At 38.3% G+C, this 13,617-nt stretch overlaps 1 protein-coding gene across 1 annotated transcript in view; it reads right to left on the minus strand.

Annotated features, from left to right (window-relative positions):
• The window catches only part of FRAS1 (Fraser extracellular matrix complex subunit 1), a 400,353-nt gene that overhangs the window by 91,252 nt on the left and 295,484 nt on the right, over positions 1 to 13,617 (minus strand). Inside the window, exons 34-37 of the mRNA XM_028100674.2 lie at positions 13,184 to 13,321; positions 10,598 to 10,630; positions 3,044 to 3,175; positions 1,845 to 1,970 (exon numbers count right to left, since the gene is read on the minus strand). Of these exons, the coding sequence (XP_027956475.2) occupies positions 1,845 to 1,970; positions 3,044 to 3,175; positions 10,598 to 10,630; positions 13,184 to 13,321 (429 nt within the window). The remainder of the gene's footprint in view (positions 1 to 1,844; positions 1,971 to 3,043; positions 3,176 to 10,597; positions 10,631 to 13,183; positions 13,322 to 13,617) is intronic.

Below are 13,617 nucleotides of genomic sequence, written 5' to 3' on the forward strand. Positions count from 1 at the left end.
GGCTCACTGTTTTACAAGGCAGCTAATTCCACTGGAGATAGCTCTAATTTTGTTTATGTTCTTAATCATAGTGAGCTCAAATCTGCTTCTGTAAGGTCCAGTCATCATTCTTACTTCTAGAGAATAAAGGCCAAGCCTCTATTCTTTAGGATAACCTAGTCTTGGATCTAATCTTGACACTGAAATTTTTTGGAAAAAGTTAAGAAAATAAATCATGCCTGATGAATCTGTAGAGGTCTTTGTTTTAGGTGAAAATATAAGGTTTTTCGAAATTAAAAAATATCTAAAAATTTAAAAACATACTTGAAGTTACAAATCCAAACTTTGCAGGTCTAGAGTACTAATTTGTGATAGATTTCATAGATGTGTGAAAAAAGTCTCAAGGTCATATAACTTTGGGAAAAATAGGTTTAAACAAAATTTAAAACTAAAAATTTTTTGAACTGCAGGATTTATTAAATTTTAGAATCTTCAATGTAGAAATATTAAAGCATTCCAAAACTGGTCATGGAACCCCCCCTTTTTCTTAAATTTTATTATGTTATGTTAATCACCATACATTACATCATTAGTTTTTGATGTAGTGTTCCATGGTCATGGAACCCTTTTTATAAGAAATGCCTCTTAGTGTCATGGGCCCCAAGAATTCCAGAGAGTACAACTGAAGAACTGGTCTTCTTGGGTGTTCTACTCAACTCTATTTCCTGACAGATTATTGGCTCTAATAATTGGTGTTATGAATGAGACTAAAGAATTTATTCATTTTCTGTCTTTGTCTTCTAAGCCTTCTCTTTTGACACTGTGTTATTGTGATTTACTGGTGCTAGTGGTATTGTGCTTTAAAAAAAAGTAATAAAACTAATGTTTTCTAAACATCTTTAGGTAGTATATATTAGTTATACAAATATAGGTTAAATATAATGTTAAGGAAACTGGGTTCTGACTGGTAATGCTCCTTAAATAGTTCCCTTAGGATGCTAGAAATTTATTCTGATGATATTTCTTGTGTTTGGTAAATTTTTAAAAATCTGCCTTTGTGACTCCCAAATGCCTATTGGTTGTTATTCAAATTCTATCTAACTTCAAGGTCAAAGACTTGCCCCCCTCTCTCTGCAGGGATATCCAAAAGAATGCACTATTACATGCCATTAGGAATTATATAAAGGTTTTGAGAAAGTACAGATTATTGAAATAAGCATATAGCATCCCAAAGTGACTACTTTGAAAGAGATAATATTCACTTTGACATATACGGGCTAACTATTAATTAGATTTAGCTGTATTTCTTGCGCTTTTCTATACTTTCTAAACAATCAACATGTATTATTTTTCTATAATTGGAGAAAGTACAAGAAATATTATTTTGGAAAGCTGGTCACATGACCTGTCACAGTGTTACATCACAAAGAGACAACTTAAAAAATGTTTTCATTTTTTATGCATGAAGATACATGCAGTTTATGCTATCAGATTTTCAGTGCTAAAAATACTGTGAAGATTAACATAGCAAACTAAGGAAGACAAATTCATCTCCATAACCACAAGAAAGCGGCACCTGACACTTCGTATGAGGTTGTTCTAAATGCATTTACTCCAGATAAATCAACGGATTTCGACCAGTTTCACCTACAACTTGAGGAAACAGCCTCATTGTTTTGGGTTGTGGGTGGTGGCGCAGAGAAAGAAGTCCCAACTATTTCAGCCAGTGGACTAAGAGCTAAAAGTTCTTCCTTTCTAAGTATCTCCTCATAGTTTGTCCCACGGAGTTGCTTTACTTCTTGTCTGAGACATAAAACTAGAGCAAGAAACCCTCCGAGCAGGCCACTAGCAGAGGAAGCAGCTACCTGTGGCCATGGGCCCTTGGAACTCGGCTGTGTACTTAAGGAGCACACCATGCTCTGGAGGTTTCCGGAGCTCAAAGAGGAGGTCTTCAGGTACTATCTCGGTATCTCTTGCTGCCAGCTGAAGTCCTGTAGTCAGGAAACAAATCATGGTGACAGGATGTGTACATTAAAAACTGTATGCCCTGCCTACATTAAAGCTACAGAGCAGGCTGGAAGCCACGCTGTGGGCAATCTGATGGTTATAAGAAGGCACTGTTGAATTTCAGTCAACCACAGAAGAGTGAAAACGGATGATACAGTCAATTCCCAAACTACAAGTAGTTAACTTAACTTCCAAAAGTTAACTTATAAGTAGGTAGTTCTGAATTAAGAACACCTTTCCATACAAATGAGGGCACGGAAGCCGACATATAGGTCAGTCCAGTCTTCCAGAAAATGCTCCCAGAAACTGTTTTTGCTTTTCATTATTTATTCCCTTCTTTTTCTGAATCTACAAGAGCCAAGCTGTTTTAACAATGGCTGCTAGGGCCATCACAGAAGTGAGAACGAATAGGGTGGAGCGACAGTTGTCTTTGTATATGTGGCTTGTTTAGAAATTGGATGATAATTAATTTCAGGCCAATACTCAGGGGCAGAAACTGGATAAGGATCTGTAGAGCACAACTAACAAAAATCACAGCATCCACTGTTTGCTTTTAAAACATACTTGGTGAAAGAATAAAGAAACTCCTAAAGAGTAAGTACACTAAGAGGTAAATAAAATCACGTACAGAATAACCAGGCCAACGCCTCACAGCTTCTGAAGGTTACTGTGATCTGTCATTTCTCCTGTTACTCTTTACCTTCTAAACAGAAAACACGGGCAGTTACTGAAACTGCTCCCCTCCCTTCTCGTCTCTGCTCTCTGTTAATTTTCTATTTTAGCGACGGCAACAAATCAAACTCCTGGAGGCTGGAAAATACATTCTGTGTTGTATTCCATCACTGAACACTGGCCTCGGAAAGCTCTATTTCCTCCTCTCTGTGCTGCTTCTATTTGCATGGAAATGGGCAGAGGGAAGGGTATAGGTGAGAACACATATACCTTCTGGAACAAGAGGTCACTCTTTCTGGGCAATCATCAAGAGGTTTAAACAGGGACTGCTACTGAAATACGGTTCCATTTCCAAAGGCACGTTTCTTTTAGGCTCAGTTCCTACCTATAGCAGCGCTGCCCCCTGGGCTGACCTCAAGCAGGGGAGCTGTGACCCGGAACGCCGGCAGGTGCTGATCAGTGGGAAGCAAATGAATGGTGAGGACCATCTCTGGACTTGTGTGAGCTCCATCTGAAACTAGAAAAGACAAACACACACATACACATCAGCGTGTAGTCTGGTCACCATCAGGCTGCTTCCATAAATATGTAGCCAGAAGCTTTTTTAGATTACCTTGACACTTTGAAGAGACGCTTACAAATGGAAAACGTAAGCAAGCAAGGAAGATACTGTGAGCTCTTCTCACAAAGCTTTTTCTACTGGATAATGAAAAGGCTAAAGGACCATAATAACTATGTCACTCTAAGAAGCAAGTTTCACAACAAGGTGATACTGGTAAATGTTAGTGGAAAGGAAAGTAATATAAAATCTGTACTCTTACATGATGCTGATAAAGACTTTTATTTATGGGGAGTGCCTGGGTGGCTCAGTCAATTAAGCATCTGCCTTCAGCTCAGGCCATGATCTCAGGATCCTGGGATCGAGCCCCACACCGGGCTCCCTGCTCAGCGGAGAGTCCGCTTTTCCCTCTCCCTCTGCTACTCTCCCTGCTTGTGCTCTCTCTCTCTCTCTCTCTCTCAAATAAATAAATAAATAAATCTAAAAAGAAAATTAAAAGACTTTTATTTATGGAATTATTTTTTGATTTATTCTAATGTTTCGGAAAAATATTTTCTTTCAAGAGATCTTGTTTAGAAATGACACATCCATGTCTCATGAGGAAATAACTTTTTAAAAAGGACAGAAAATACCCATACAAGTATCTTGGATGGCATTTGTTGGGAAGTAAGCAGATTCATTTGTTTTTTACCTGATCATTATACACATCACAATAAATGGAAGATACCTTTGTGAATAGAACAATGACTTTAAGATTTTATTTCCCTGGATTATCTGACATCCAAGTGAACACTGATCACCTGAGGGAAATGAAAGCAGAATTCTCTGGTGCTTGACTCTGATTTCCGCCTTCCCATACCTTAAAACACCCTCCCTTTTCTAAAAGCCAGGTTTAGAAGAACATCTGTACCACCAATTCACCAATGTGTTTATTTGTAGTGGCTATTGAGAAAACCCTACTGTTGATTATTTTAAATGTGTACTATGCTTGCATATGGATTGGTTTCCTTCGACACTTTCTTCTGGACTTAGTAGCAAGTTCACAGGAAGCTGACATCTTCTTACGTAAAGTAAAGCACTGCTCAGTGACTGCTGGTAATGATCCCATTTGGGTTTTAGATTTGTTTTTTCCTTGAGAACAGATCTGAAAGATATGGCTGGATTTTATCAGGTACACTCCATGTCCCAGAGCAGTCCAGAAATAGCCCTCCCGAAGGAGAGGAGACACTACCCCTGCGAATGAAGGTTTTAAGACTCTGGTCATTTGGCCATATCACAATTATTGCCCCTGCTCCTTTGTTTATGCCCAATCTCCTCTCTGGATCATCAAAGATAGGGACAGACAATTCCTAACTTTTGGGGACTTGGGGGACAAACATATGAACTTTTCCATAAATTTCAGCAGATTCCGATTCTTTGAGGCCCCTGGAATCTAAGTTAAGAACACCTACCTTAAATAAAAATTACAATTGTGAGATACAATTTTACTTTTTTAAATGTTTTACATTGAGTTCACTTTTACGTTGGGGGAGAGCCTCAGGGAGCAGTCAACATCCTCACTTTTGCAGAAGAGGGAGGGAAAGGCCCCGAAACTTAGGAGCTTCAGTAAACAACACATAGCTGTCAGGAAGCCCAAGGTGCATCTTTCCCTCTGGGAGTAAATGGAAGAAAGCTATTTTCTGGCACATATTTTATAACTAGAAAATGTATCAATGGGGTACAGAGTTTTGTAAGCAAATATTAAGAACTTAAAATCAAAATGTTAGCAATTACATGTCTAGCTGTCCCTATAAGCAACATTTCTGATTTCTCTGAGAAACAGTCAAATGGCCTCTTTGGGTCAGAGACCTCCTCGTGAGCACCATTTGCCTCGTGTATTTTCCTTGCTCAGGATGGCTCTGCAGAGCATCTGGGCTTCTTTTGAAGCAGGCAGGTCAGGAATATCAGCTTTTGTTCTTGTCTTAGCTGATTAACGAAATGAGCTGTTCTCCCTCATTCTATGGGTTAATGTCAGGACTCGGGCTTGTTGCCACCTTAGTTCATTACGTGCCCAATTTAAAATTTTCTCTTACAAAACTCAGCTAAAGGAGATGGCTTCCTACCAGTTTCCAAAATTTTTTCTCCTTAAAAAAAGGGAACCTCTTATACCCTTCACAACAATTAACTCGAAATGGATCATGGACCTACACGTAAATTGCAAAACTATAAAACTCCTATAAGACAACAGAGGAGAAAACTTAGATGACCTTGGGAATGGTGATGCCTCTTTAGATAGAAACACAAAAGACATGACCCATGAAAGAAATCACTGATAAGCTGGACTTCATTAAAATTAAAAACTTCTGCTCTGTGAAAGACAATGTCAAGGGTATGAAAGGACAAGCCATAAACTGGAAGAAAATATTTTCAAAAGACCCATCTGATACAGGATTTTTATTCAAAATGTACAAAGAACTCATAAAACTCAACAATAAAAAAAGAGCCCAATTAAAAAATGGGCCAAAGACCTTAACAGATACCTCACCAAAGATATACAGATGGCAAATAAACACATGAGAAGATGCTCCTCATCATATGTCAGCAGAGACATGGAAATTAAAACAATTATAAGATGCCATTATGCACCAATTAAAATTGCCAAAATCTGGAATACTGACAACAACAAATGCTGGTGAGGATGTGGAACAAAAGGAACTCTCACACACCGCTGGTGGGAATGCAAAATGGTACCGACCTTTTGGAGGACAGCTTGGCTTTTTTTTTTTTTTTTAACAAAACTAAATATACTCTTATCATATGATACAGCAATTGCACTCTTTGGGATTTACCCAAAGGAGTTGAAAACTTAGGTCCACATAAAACCTGCACACAGATGTTTATAAGAGCTTTATTTACAATTGCTAAAACTTGGAAGCAACCAAAATGTCCTTTAGTAAATGAATGGATAAAATAAACTGTGGTACTTCTAGACAATGGAATGTTATTCAGCACTAAAAAGAAATGAGCTAGTAAGCCATGAAAAGACACAGAAGAACCCTAAATGCATATTGCTAAGTGAAATAAGCCAATCTGAAAAGACTCCATACTATATGACTCTTACTCTATGACATTCTGGAGAAGACAAAACTATGGAAGACAATAAAAAGAACAGTGGTTGCCGAAGGTGGGAAGTGGGTCTAGGAGAAAAATAGGCAGAACAGGGAGGATTTTTAGGATAGTGAAAATACTCTATGATATTATAATGATGGATAAATGTCATTATCCACTGGTCAAAACCCATAAAATGTACAACAACAAGAATGAACCCTAGAGTAAACTACCGACTTTGGTTGATTATGACATGTCAGTGTAGGTTCATCCTTAGTAAAAAATGTACCATTCTGGTGAGTGATGTTGACAAGGGGAGAAGCTATGCTATGCATGTATGCATGTGTGGGGGCAGGGTAAATGGGGAAATCTCTGTACCTTACTCTCAATTTTTTTGTAAACCTGAAACTGCTCTAAAAAATTTAAATCTTTAAAACAATTTTTTTTTAAAAATTCACTCAACAACAACAAAAAAAAAAAGAAAGAAAGAAACGAAAAGAAAGAAAGAGAAAGAAAGAAACCTCAGGCAGAAATAAGATAAATTAATTTGGGGTCAGCCCAACATCTATTTCCTCTACCCTGTATAATAGGTTCAAGGATCATTTAACTTAAAGTCCTGGAGAAGTTAATAGTTAACCCCTTCACCTATTCAAGCTTTCAGGTAAAAGTTGAGGCTTGGAAACCAAACAGGCACACTATTGTGATACTTATTTTTCATGACCAACACATATACAGACCAGGCTAAATTAAATATCCCATGCTCCATGTCAGAAACTTGTATTTAAATCTTGGCTCTACTGTTTACCAGGTCTGGAAATTTGGGCAGATTACTTACTCTAATGACCCTTAAAATGCTAAAAATTCCCCAGCCTTACAGTCTTGTTACAAGGATTAAATAAGACAACTTGTATTGCAAATTGTTTTGTAAAATGTAAAATACTATGTAATCTGTTATATATTATTACTGACTGTATGAATTAACTAGAAGTCTATCACTGGAGGTGAGCTGATACTGGGTTCACATCAATAATAATACAACACTCAAAAAAGAAATAATAAGGCATCCAAATTGAAAAGGAAGAAGTAGAACTGTCACTGTTTGCAGACGACATATTATATACAGAAAACCCTAGATGTCGCCAAAAACTATTAGAATAAACAAATTTAGTAAAGTTGTAGGATACAAAATCATACAAAAATCTGTTGCATTTCTATACCCCAATAATAAGCTATTAAAGATGTTAAGAAAATAATCCCATCTACAAATGCATCAAAAAAAAAAATGAAATACCTAGGAATAAATTTAACCAAGGGGGTGAAGGACCTGTGCTTGGAACTATAAGATACTGATGAAAGAAATCGAAGAAGACACAAATAAATATAAAGATATTCCATGCTCATGGATTAGAAGAATTAACATTGTCAAAAGGTCCATAACAACCAACGCAATCTACAAATTCTACATAATCCCTTCAAATTTCCAATGGCATTTTTCACAGAAATAGGACAAATGATTCTAATTTTGTATGAAACTACAAAAGACCTGGAAAAGATAAAGCAACCGTGAGAAAGAAGAATAAAGCTGGAGGCATCATGCTCTCTCATTCCAAACTGTATTACAAAGCTATAGTAATCAAAACAGCATATTAGCATAAAAACAGATCAATAGAGAGCCCAGAAATAAACACACACACACACACACACACACACACACACACACATATATATACACACATATATATATACATATATATAGTCAATTAATTAATGACAAAGGAGCCAATAACACACAATGGAGAAAGAACAGTCTCTCCAATACATGGTGTTGAGAAAACCGGACAGCCACATGCGAATGAAGGAAACAGTACCATTATCTTACACTACACACAAAAAAATAACTCAAAATGGATTAAATACTTGAATATAAGACCTGAAACCATAAAACTCCTAGAAGAAAACAAAGGTGGAAGCTCCTTGATAACAGCCTTGGGGATGATATTTTTGGATTTGAAACCAAAAGCAAAAGCAATAAAAGCAAACATAAACAAGTGGGACTACATCACACTAAAAAGCTTTTGCACAGCAAAGAAAACCATCAACAAAATGAAAAGGCAAACTACCAAATGGGGGAAATATTTGCAAATTATGTATCTGATAAGTTAATAACCAAAATATATAAAGAACTCATACAACTCGATAGCAAAAAACCCAAACAATCCAATTAAAAAATGAGCAGGATATCTGAATAATCATTTTTCTAAAGAAGACATACAGATGGCCAACAGGTACATGAAAAGATGCTCAACATCACTAATCATCAGGGAAATGCAAACCAAAACCACAATGAGATATCACCTTACACCTGGACAAACAAAAGGACAAGAAAAAACAAGTGTTGGCTAGGATGTGGAGAAAAGAGAACCCTTGGGCACTGTTGGAGGGAATATAAACTAGTATAGCCTCTACAGAAAATAGTATGAAGGTTCCACAAAAAAATAAAAACAGAAATACTACATGATCCAGCAATTCCTCTTCTAGGTTATCCAAAGAAAATGAACACACATTGGGAGACTGGGTGGCTCAGTCAGTTAAGAATCTGCCTTCAGCTCAGGTCATGATCCCAGGGTCCTGGGATCAAGTCCCACGTCGGGCTCCCTGCTCAGCGGGGAGCCTGCTTCTCCCTCTCTTTCTGCCCCTCCCCCATCCCCCCTGGCAGTGTTCTCTCTCTCTCTCTAATAAATAAATTCTTAAAAAAAAAGAAAAATGAAAATACTAATTTGAAAAGATATATGCACCCCCATGTTTATTGAAGCATTATTGACAATAACCATGACATGGAAGCAACCTAAGTGTCCATTGACAGATGAACAGATAATGAAATATTACTCAGCGATAAAAAAGAAGAAAATCTTGCCATTTGTAATGACATGGATGGACCTTGAGGGCATCATGCTAAATGAAACAGGTCAGACAGAAAAAGCAAATACCATATGATCTCATTGATTTGTGGGATCTAAAATAAACAAACAAGCAAACAAACAAAAAACCCAAGCTTAGAACTACAGAGGACAACAGACTGGTGGTTGTCAGAGGTGGGGTGGGGGGGTCTGAAATGGGTGAAGGGAGCCAAAAAGTAAAAACTTCTAGTTATAACTAAGTCATGGGGATGTAATGTACAGCATGGCAACTATAGTTAATAATATAGTATTGCATTAGGGAGACGGTAAATGTAAAAGTTGTAAGAAAAAATAATTTGTAACTATATATGGTGACTGATGGTAACTGGACTTATTGTTGTGATCATTTGCACTACACACAAATACTGAATCATTATGTTGTACACCTGAAACTAATACGATATTATATGTCAAATTTGTTATATGTCAGATGTCAATTTCATCTCAAAAAAAAAACAAACAAACCAATGACACAACAATGAAATTTATTGTTGATTTAAGTGATTCTTAATCCTCAGAGAAGGAAAGAAGATCTGGGAGTTTGAGGGAGATGACTTTCTTTCCAACCAAAATTTATCCTACATGAAATATAACAGGACATAAGGGTGGCTGATTCCAATGGAAGAGTCAACCCCAGCTAATCAGCAGTTTAAGGGTGCTGTTTACAGCCAGCCATAGACCTAAAAAAGAAAGCTGGTCCCTCTGTTGTCCCACAGGGGTGCCAGGTCTGACTGTGCTTCTGCCCCCTGGCACTCAGCTTCTACGGCACTGTGAACTAAAGCTGGGATGCTGGGGTTTCCACACACAGCTTTCATTTCTCTCCAGTAGCAAGGCATTCAAGGAAGGGCTCACTTCAAGACTCTATACAACCACGATCCATTAGCTGAGTGTCACATAGGAATGACGGTGCCAATCATTGTTCTGGGAGCTTTACATATGTACGATTATTAGTTATTATCTCCACTGATGAGTGAGGCAGGCCGGCATAGAGAGGTTAAGAAACTTTCTCAGAGCAGGCTGACCCCCGGGGTGGTCTGGATCCAAAGGCTAAGATCTTAACCACTATTACCTTTTTTCATAGATATTGGGACTGTTTGAAATGGGGCTTAAACAACACTAATCTTTGGAATACTTGATGGCTTATTTTTTTCTATGAATACAAAGTTAAGCTATTACTACTTAACTAGTCATGTGACTACTTCAGAAAAGCTTGTCTTATATAACCTTTAAGCAGTTCTTAGAAAATAGTGCAAGCAATAATGAAGGGAACAAAAAGCAAGGACTAATAAGGAAAGGAAATTTTCATTTCTAATAAAATTGCTATTAAAGTCGTTACCTGTGAAGTGAAATTTCACCGATTCTGGGAGACCTGAAATAGAAAAGAGAAAATCAATATACTGGTAAGCATTTTGGGGTCAGAAATAGATGGAGAAGTTACAAAATATGGGGCAGAGGTTAGAAAAGTAAAGGATGTTTTAATCTAAATTACTATGGTTTAAGGAAAGATCACCAGGTCTTTTGTTAATGTTATGTTGAATTTAACGGTGCCAGCACTAATTTTAAGTAACAAAAAGAACGGCAGAGTAGAATAATTTTATATCCCAGTAGTTAGAGTGATTTATAATACATTCATTCAGATCCCATTTTGTCAGTACATAAAATCCTACAAATCGGTGAATGCGGATGATGTCGTATATCACTAACAGGCTCTCTGGTAGGTCAATTCCATTGAAGAATTGAGTGATGCCTGGGACATTGATTTACACACTGTAACGATGTGAGAGATTTATCTCACGGCATTTATCCCGTAGATTATATAAGACAGGACTCTGCTCTCTCTAAAAAGGCTCTAGGAACTTAGGCGAGTATAACAGATACGGAAATAACTTCAGCCATGGCTGACATGTTTTCTTTCCCTCTAATCCCAGGATATCCTGAGTTTCTTTGTAAAGTAGGTCTTTTAAAGTAGGGGTTAGAGAACCATGAACATTTTTATGGGCTATTAGTTACCCAGTTACCAAACACTGGGGATCCTCCTTAGAGAGGAGGCCTAAACCCACATTTTGATATTTTCAAAGAAGAGTTAATCATTTTCTGGACAATTGCATTTATATATATATATATATATATATATATATATAATAGAAAATATTACTTTAAATGTTTTCTATAATTTAAGATGTAACTCTAAAATTATTTTTAACCTAGGGGCGTCTGGGTGGCTCAGTCGTTGAGAGTCTGCCTTCGGCTCAGGCCATGATCCCAGGGTCCTGGGATCGAGCCCCACATCAGGCTCCCTGCTCCGCGGGAAGCCTGCTTCTCCCTCTCCCACTCCCCCTGCTTGTGTTCCCTCTCTCGCTGTGTCTCTCTCTGTCAAATAAATAAATAAAATCTTTAAAAAAAGAATTATTTAGCCCATGTTCAACTTACCATAAGAAATCACCAGCTGTTCTGTATGAATAAAGCTACTATATAAAAATAATATTCCATATAATCATGTTATGTGGTACATACATCTTAAAGATCATAAGGAAACAGGCTTCAAGATTTATAGAATCATTCCAAGGCACAGAAGTATTTAGGTGTAGGGACTCAAAACTCTTGCATTCCAGTCAGCAGCTTTGATTACTGGGTCAAGGGGAGAGATAAGGGGTAGCAAAGATTAACTATCGTGGCTTAGTGGAAGGCCACAAAATGGCTTGAATTCGAAATCCAGTTATTTGGGACGCCTGGGTGGCTCAGTTGGTTGAGTGGCTTTCAGACAGAGAAAGTCTGAGTGTCTCCCTTTGGATCAGGTCATGATCCCAGGGTCCTGGGATAGAGGCCAGACTGGCTCCCTGCTCAGTGGGGAGCCTGCTTCTCCCTCTGCCTGCCCCTCCCCCTGCTTGTGCACTGTCTCTGACAAATAATAAATAAAATCTTAAAAAGAAAAAAGAAATCCAGTTATTCTTTTGTTCAGTCTTCTCTTCCTTTAAAAAAGGTGCCTTTTGTCAAATCCTGGCCCAACAGGTTGCATTCTCCATTCCTGTGTGGGACCTTCCCTGTGGTAGTGCGGGATGCTTCTCACTAGATTCCCCTCACCCACAGCCCTGGCCTCTTCCTCAAATCCGCCCACATCACTGCAGTCAAAGAGTTCTTTATGAAAGGCCATCTCCCCAGATCTTAAAAACCTCCACTGGGTTCCTATTGTTCTCGGGATAAAGAATCAAATCCTGACAGGCTTACAGGGCCCCTGAAGTCTGGCCTCTATCCAGGCTCATCTCTGTTCTGCTCAACCTTCTACATTCCAGACATGGACTTTTTTTTTTTTTTTTAATCCCCAGAATGTCACGTTCTCTCCCTCCTCAGGGCCTCTGCCCATGGGCTGTGTGACCTTCCTTGGGAAATGTTCTCCCAAGTATCCCAAGAGGCACATTTAGGCTGATTAGCATCTACCCATCCCTCCACTGTCAATACCTCCCTGGGACAGCCTCCACTGAACCCTGAGTCTCGGGCAGTCTTGTTACTTCTAATTCCACCACTGAACGATTTTCTTCAGAGCTCTTCTCTTAGTCTACAATTAAACGCTTATTACTGGGATTATTTCTCAAACTGTCTCCATACCTAGGTCCCAAAACTCACCAAGAACAGGACTCATGCCTCTTTTTGTTCACCACTATAATCTCCAAGACCTCAGGGCCAGAGAGGAGGCACAAAATAAAGATTTATTGAAAGCATGCCTGCATGCATGAATAAATGAAAAAAAAATTATGAACTGAGCCCAAACTATATATTGGTCCACAAGCCTCAAGTGATTTTCAACAGCATATAAAACACTGTCACTAAACTGTCCAGAAGGACAACGGGAAGAGTTAGGGAGAACCTGCCATGAGGATCCCCAGAGAACAGTATGGGTGCCTCAAAATAGAGGAGAAGGCATTACCAGTGAAGGAGAAGGCCATGATCTCCTGGAGGTAGGGAGCTGCAGGGGGAGGACGGTACATGATTTTGCCCTGGTTAATATCTTCCTGTGTGAAATACTGGATGGGAGATTGAGGCTGGTCCCTGTGTTCGATGATTCCTGGGGAGGAAGAGACTCAGCATCAGCATCAACAGTAATTCTGATGGTTGACTGAATGACCGGGGCCATAAACCTGCCTTTCCCACGGGTGGGAGTCTTTTATCCTTCAAGAACAATTGCTCTCTGGTTTCTTTTATCATACCATTCTCCAGTCATTCAAGAAAAAGGCAAATCTGAAACCCAAACAGACTTTAATAGGATCTTTTAAAAAATGTTTAATTGAATTATAGTTGACAGACAATATGATATTAGTTTCAGGTGTACAACTTAGTGATTTGACAATTGTATACATTATG

Source organism: Eumetopias jubatus, unplaced genomic scaffold (assembly GCF_037043125.1).
Source record: "Eumetopias jubatus isolate StellerSeaLion01/CBP00866 unplaced genomic scaffold, mEumJub1_p1.0 scaffold_2, whole genome shotgun sequence".
Taxonomy (NCBI): Eukaryota; Metazoa; Chordata; class Mammalia; order Carnivora; family Otariidae; genus Eumetopias; species Eumetopias jubatus.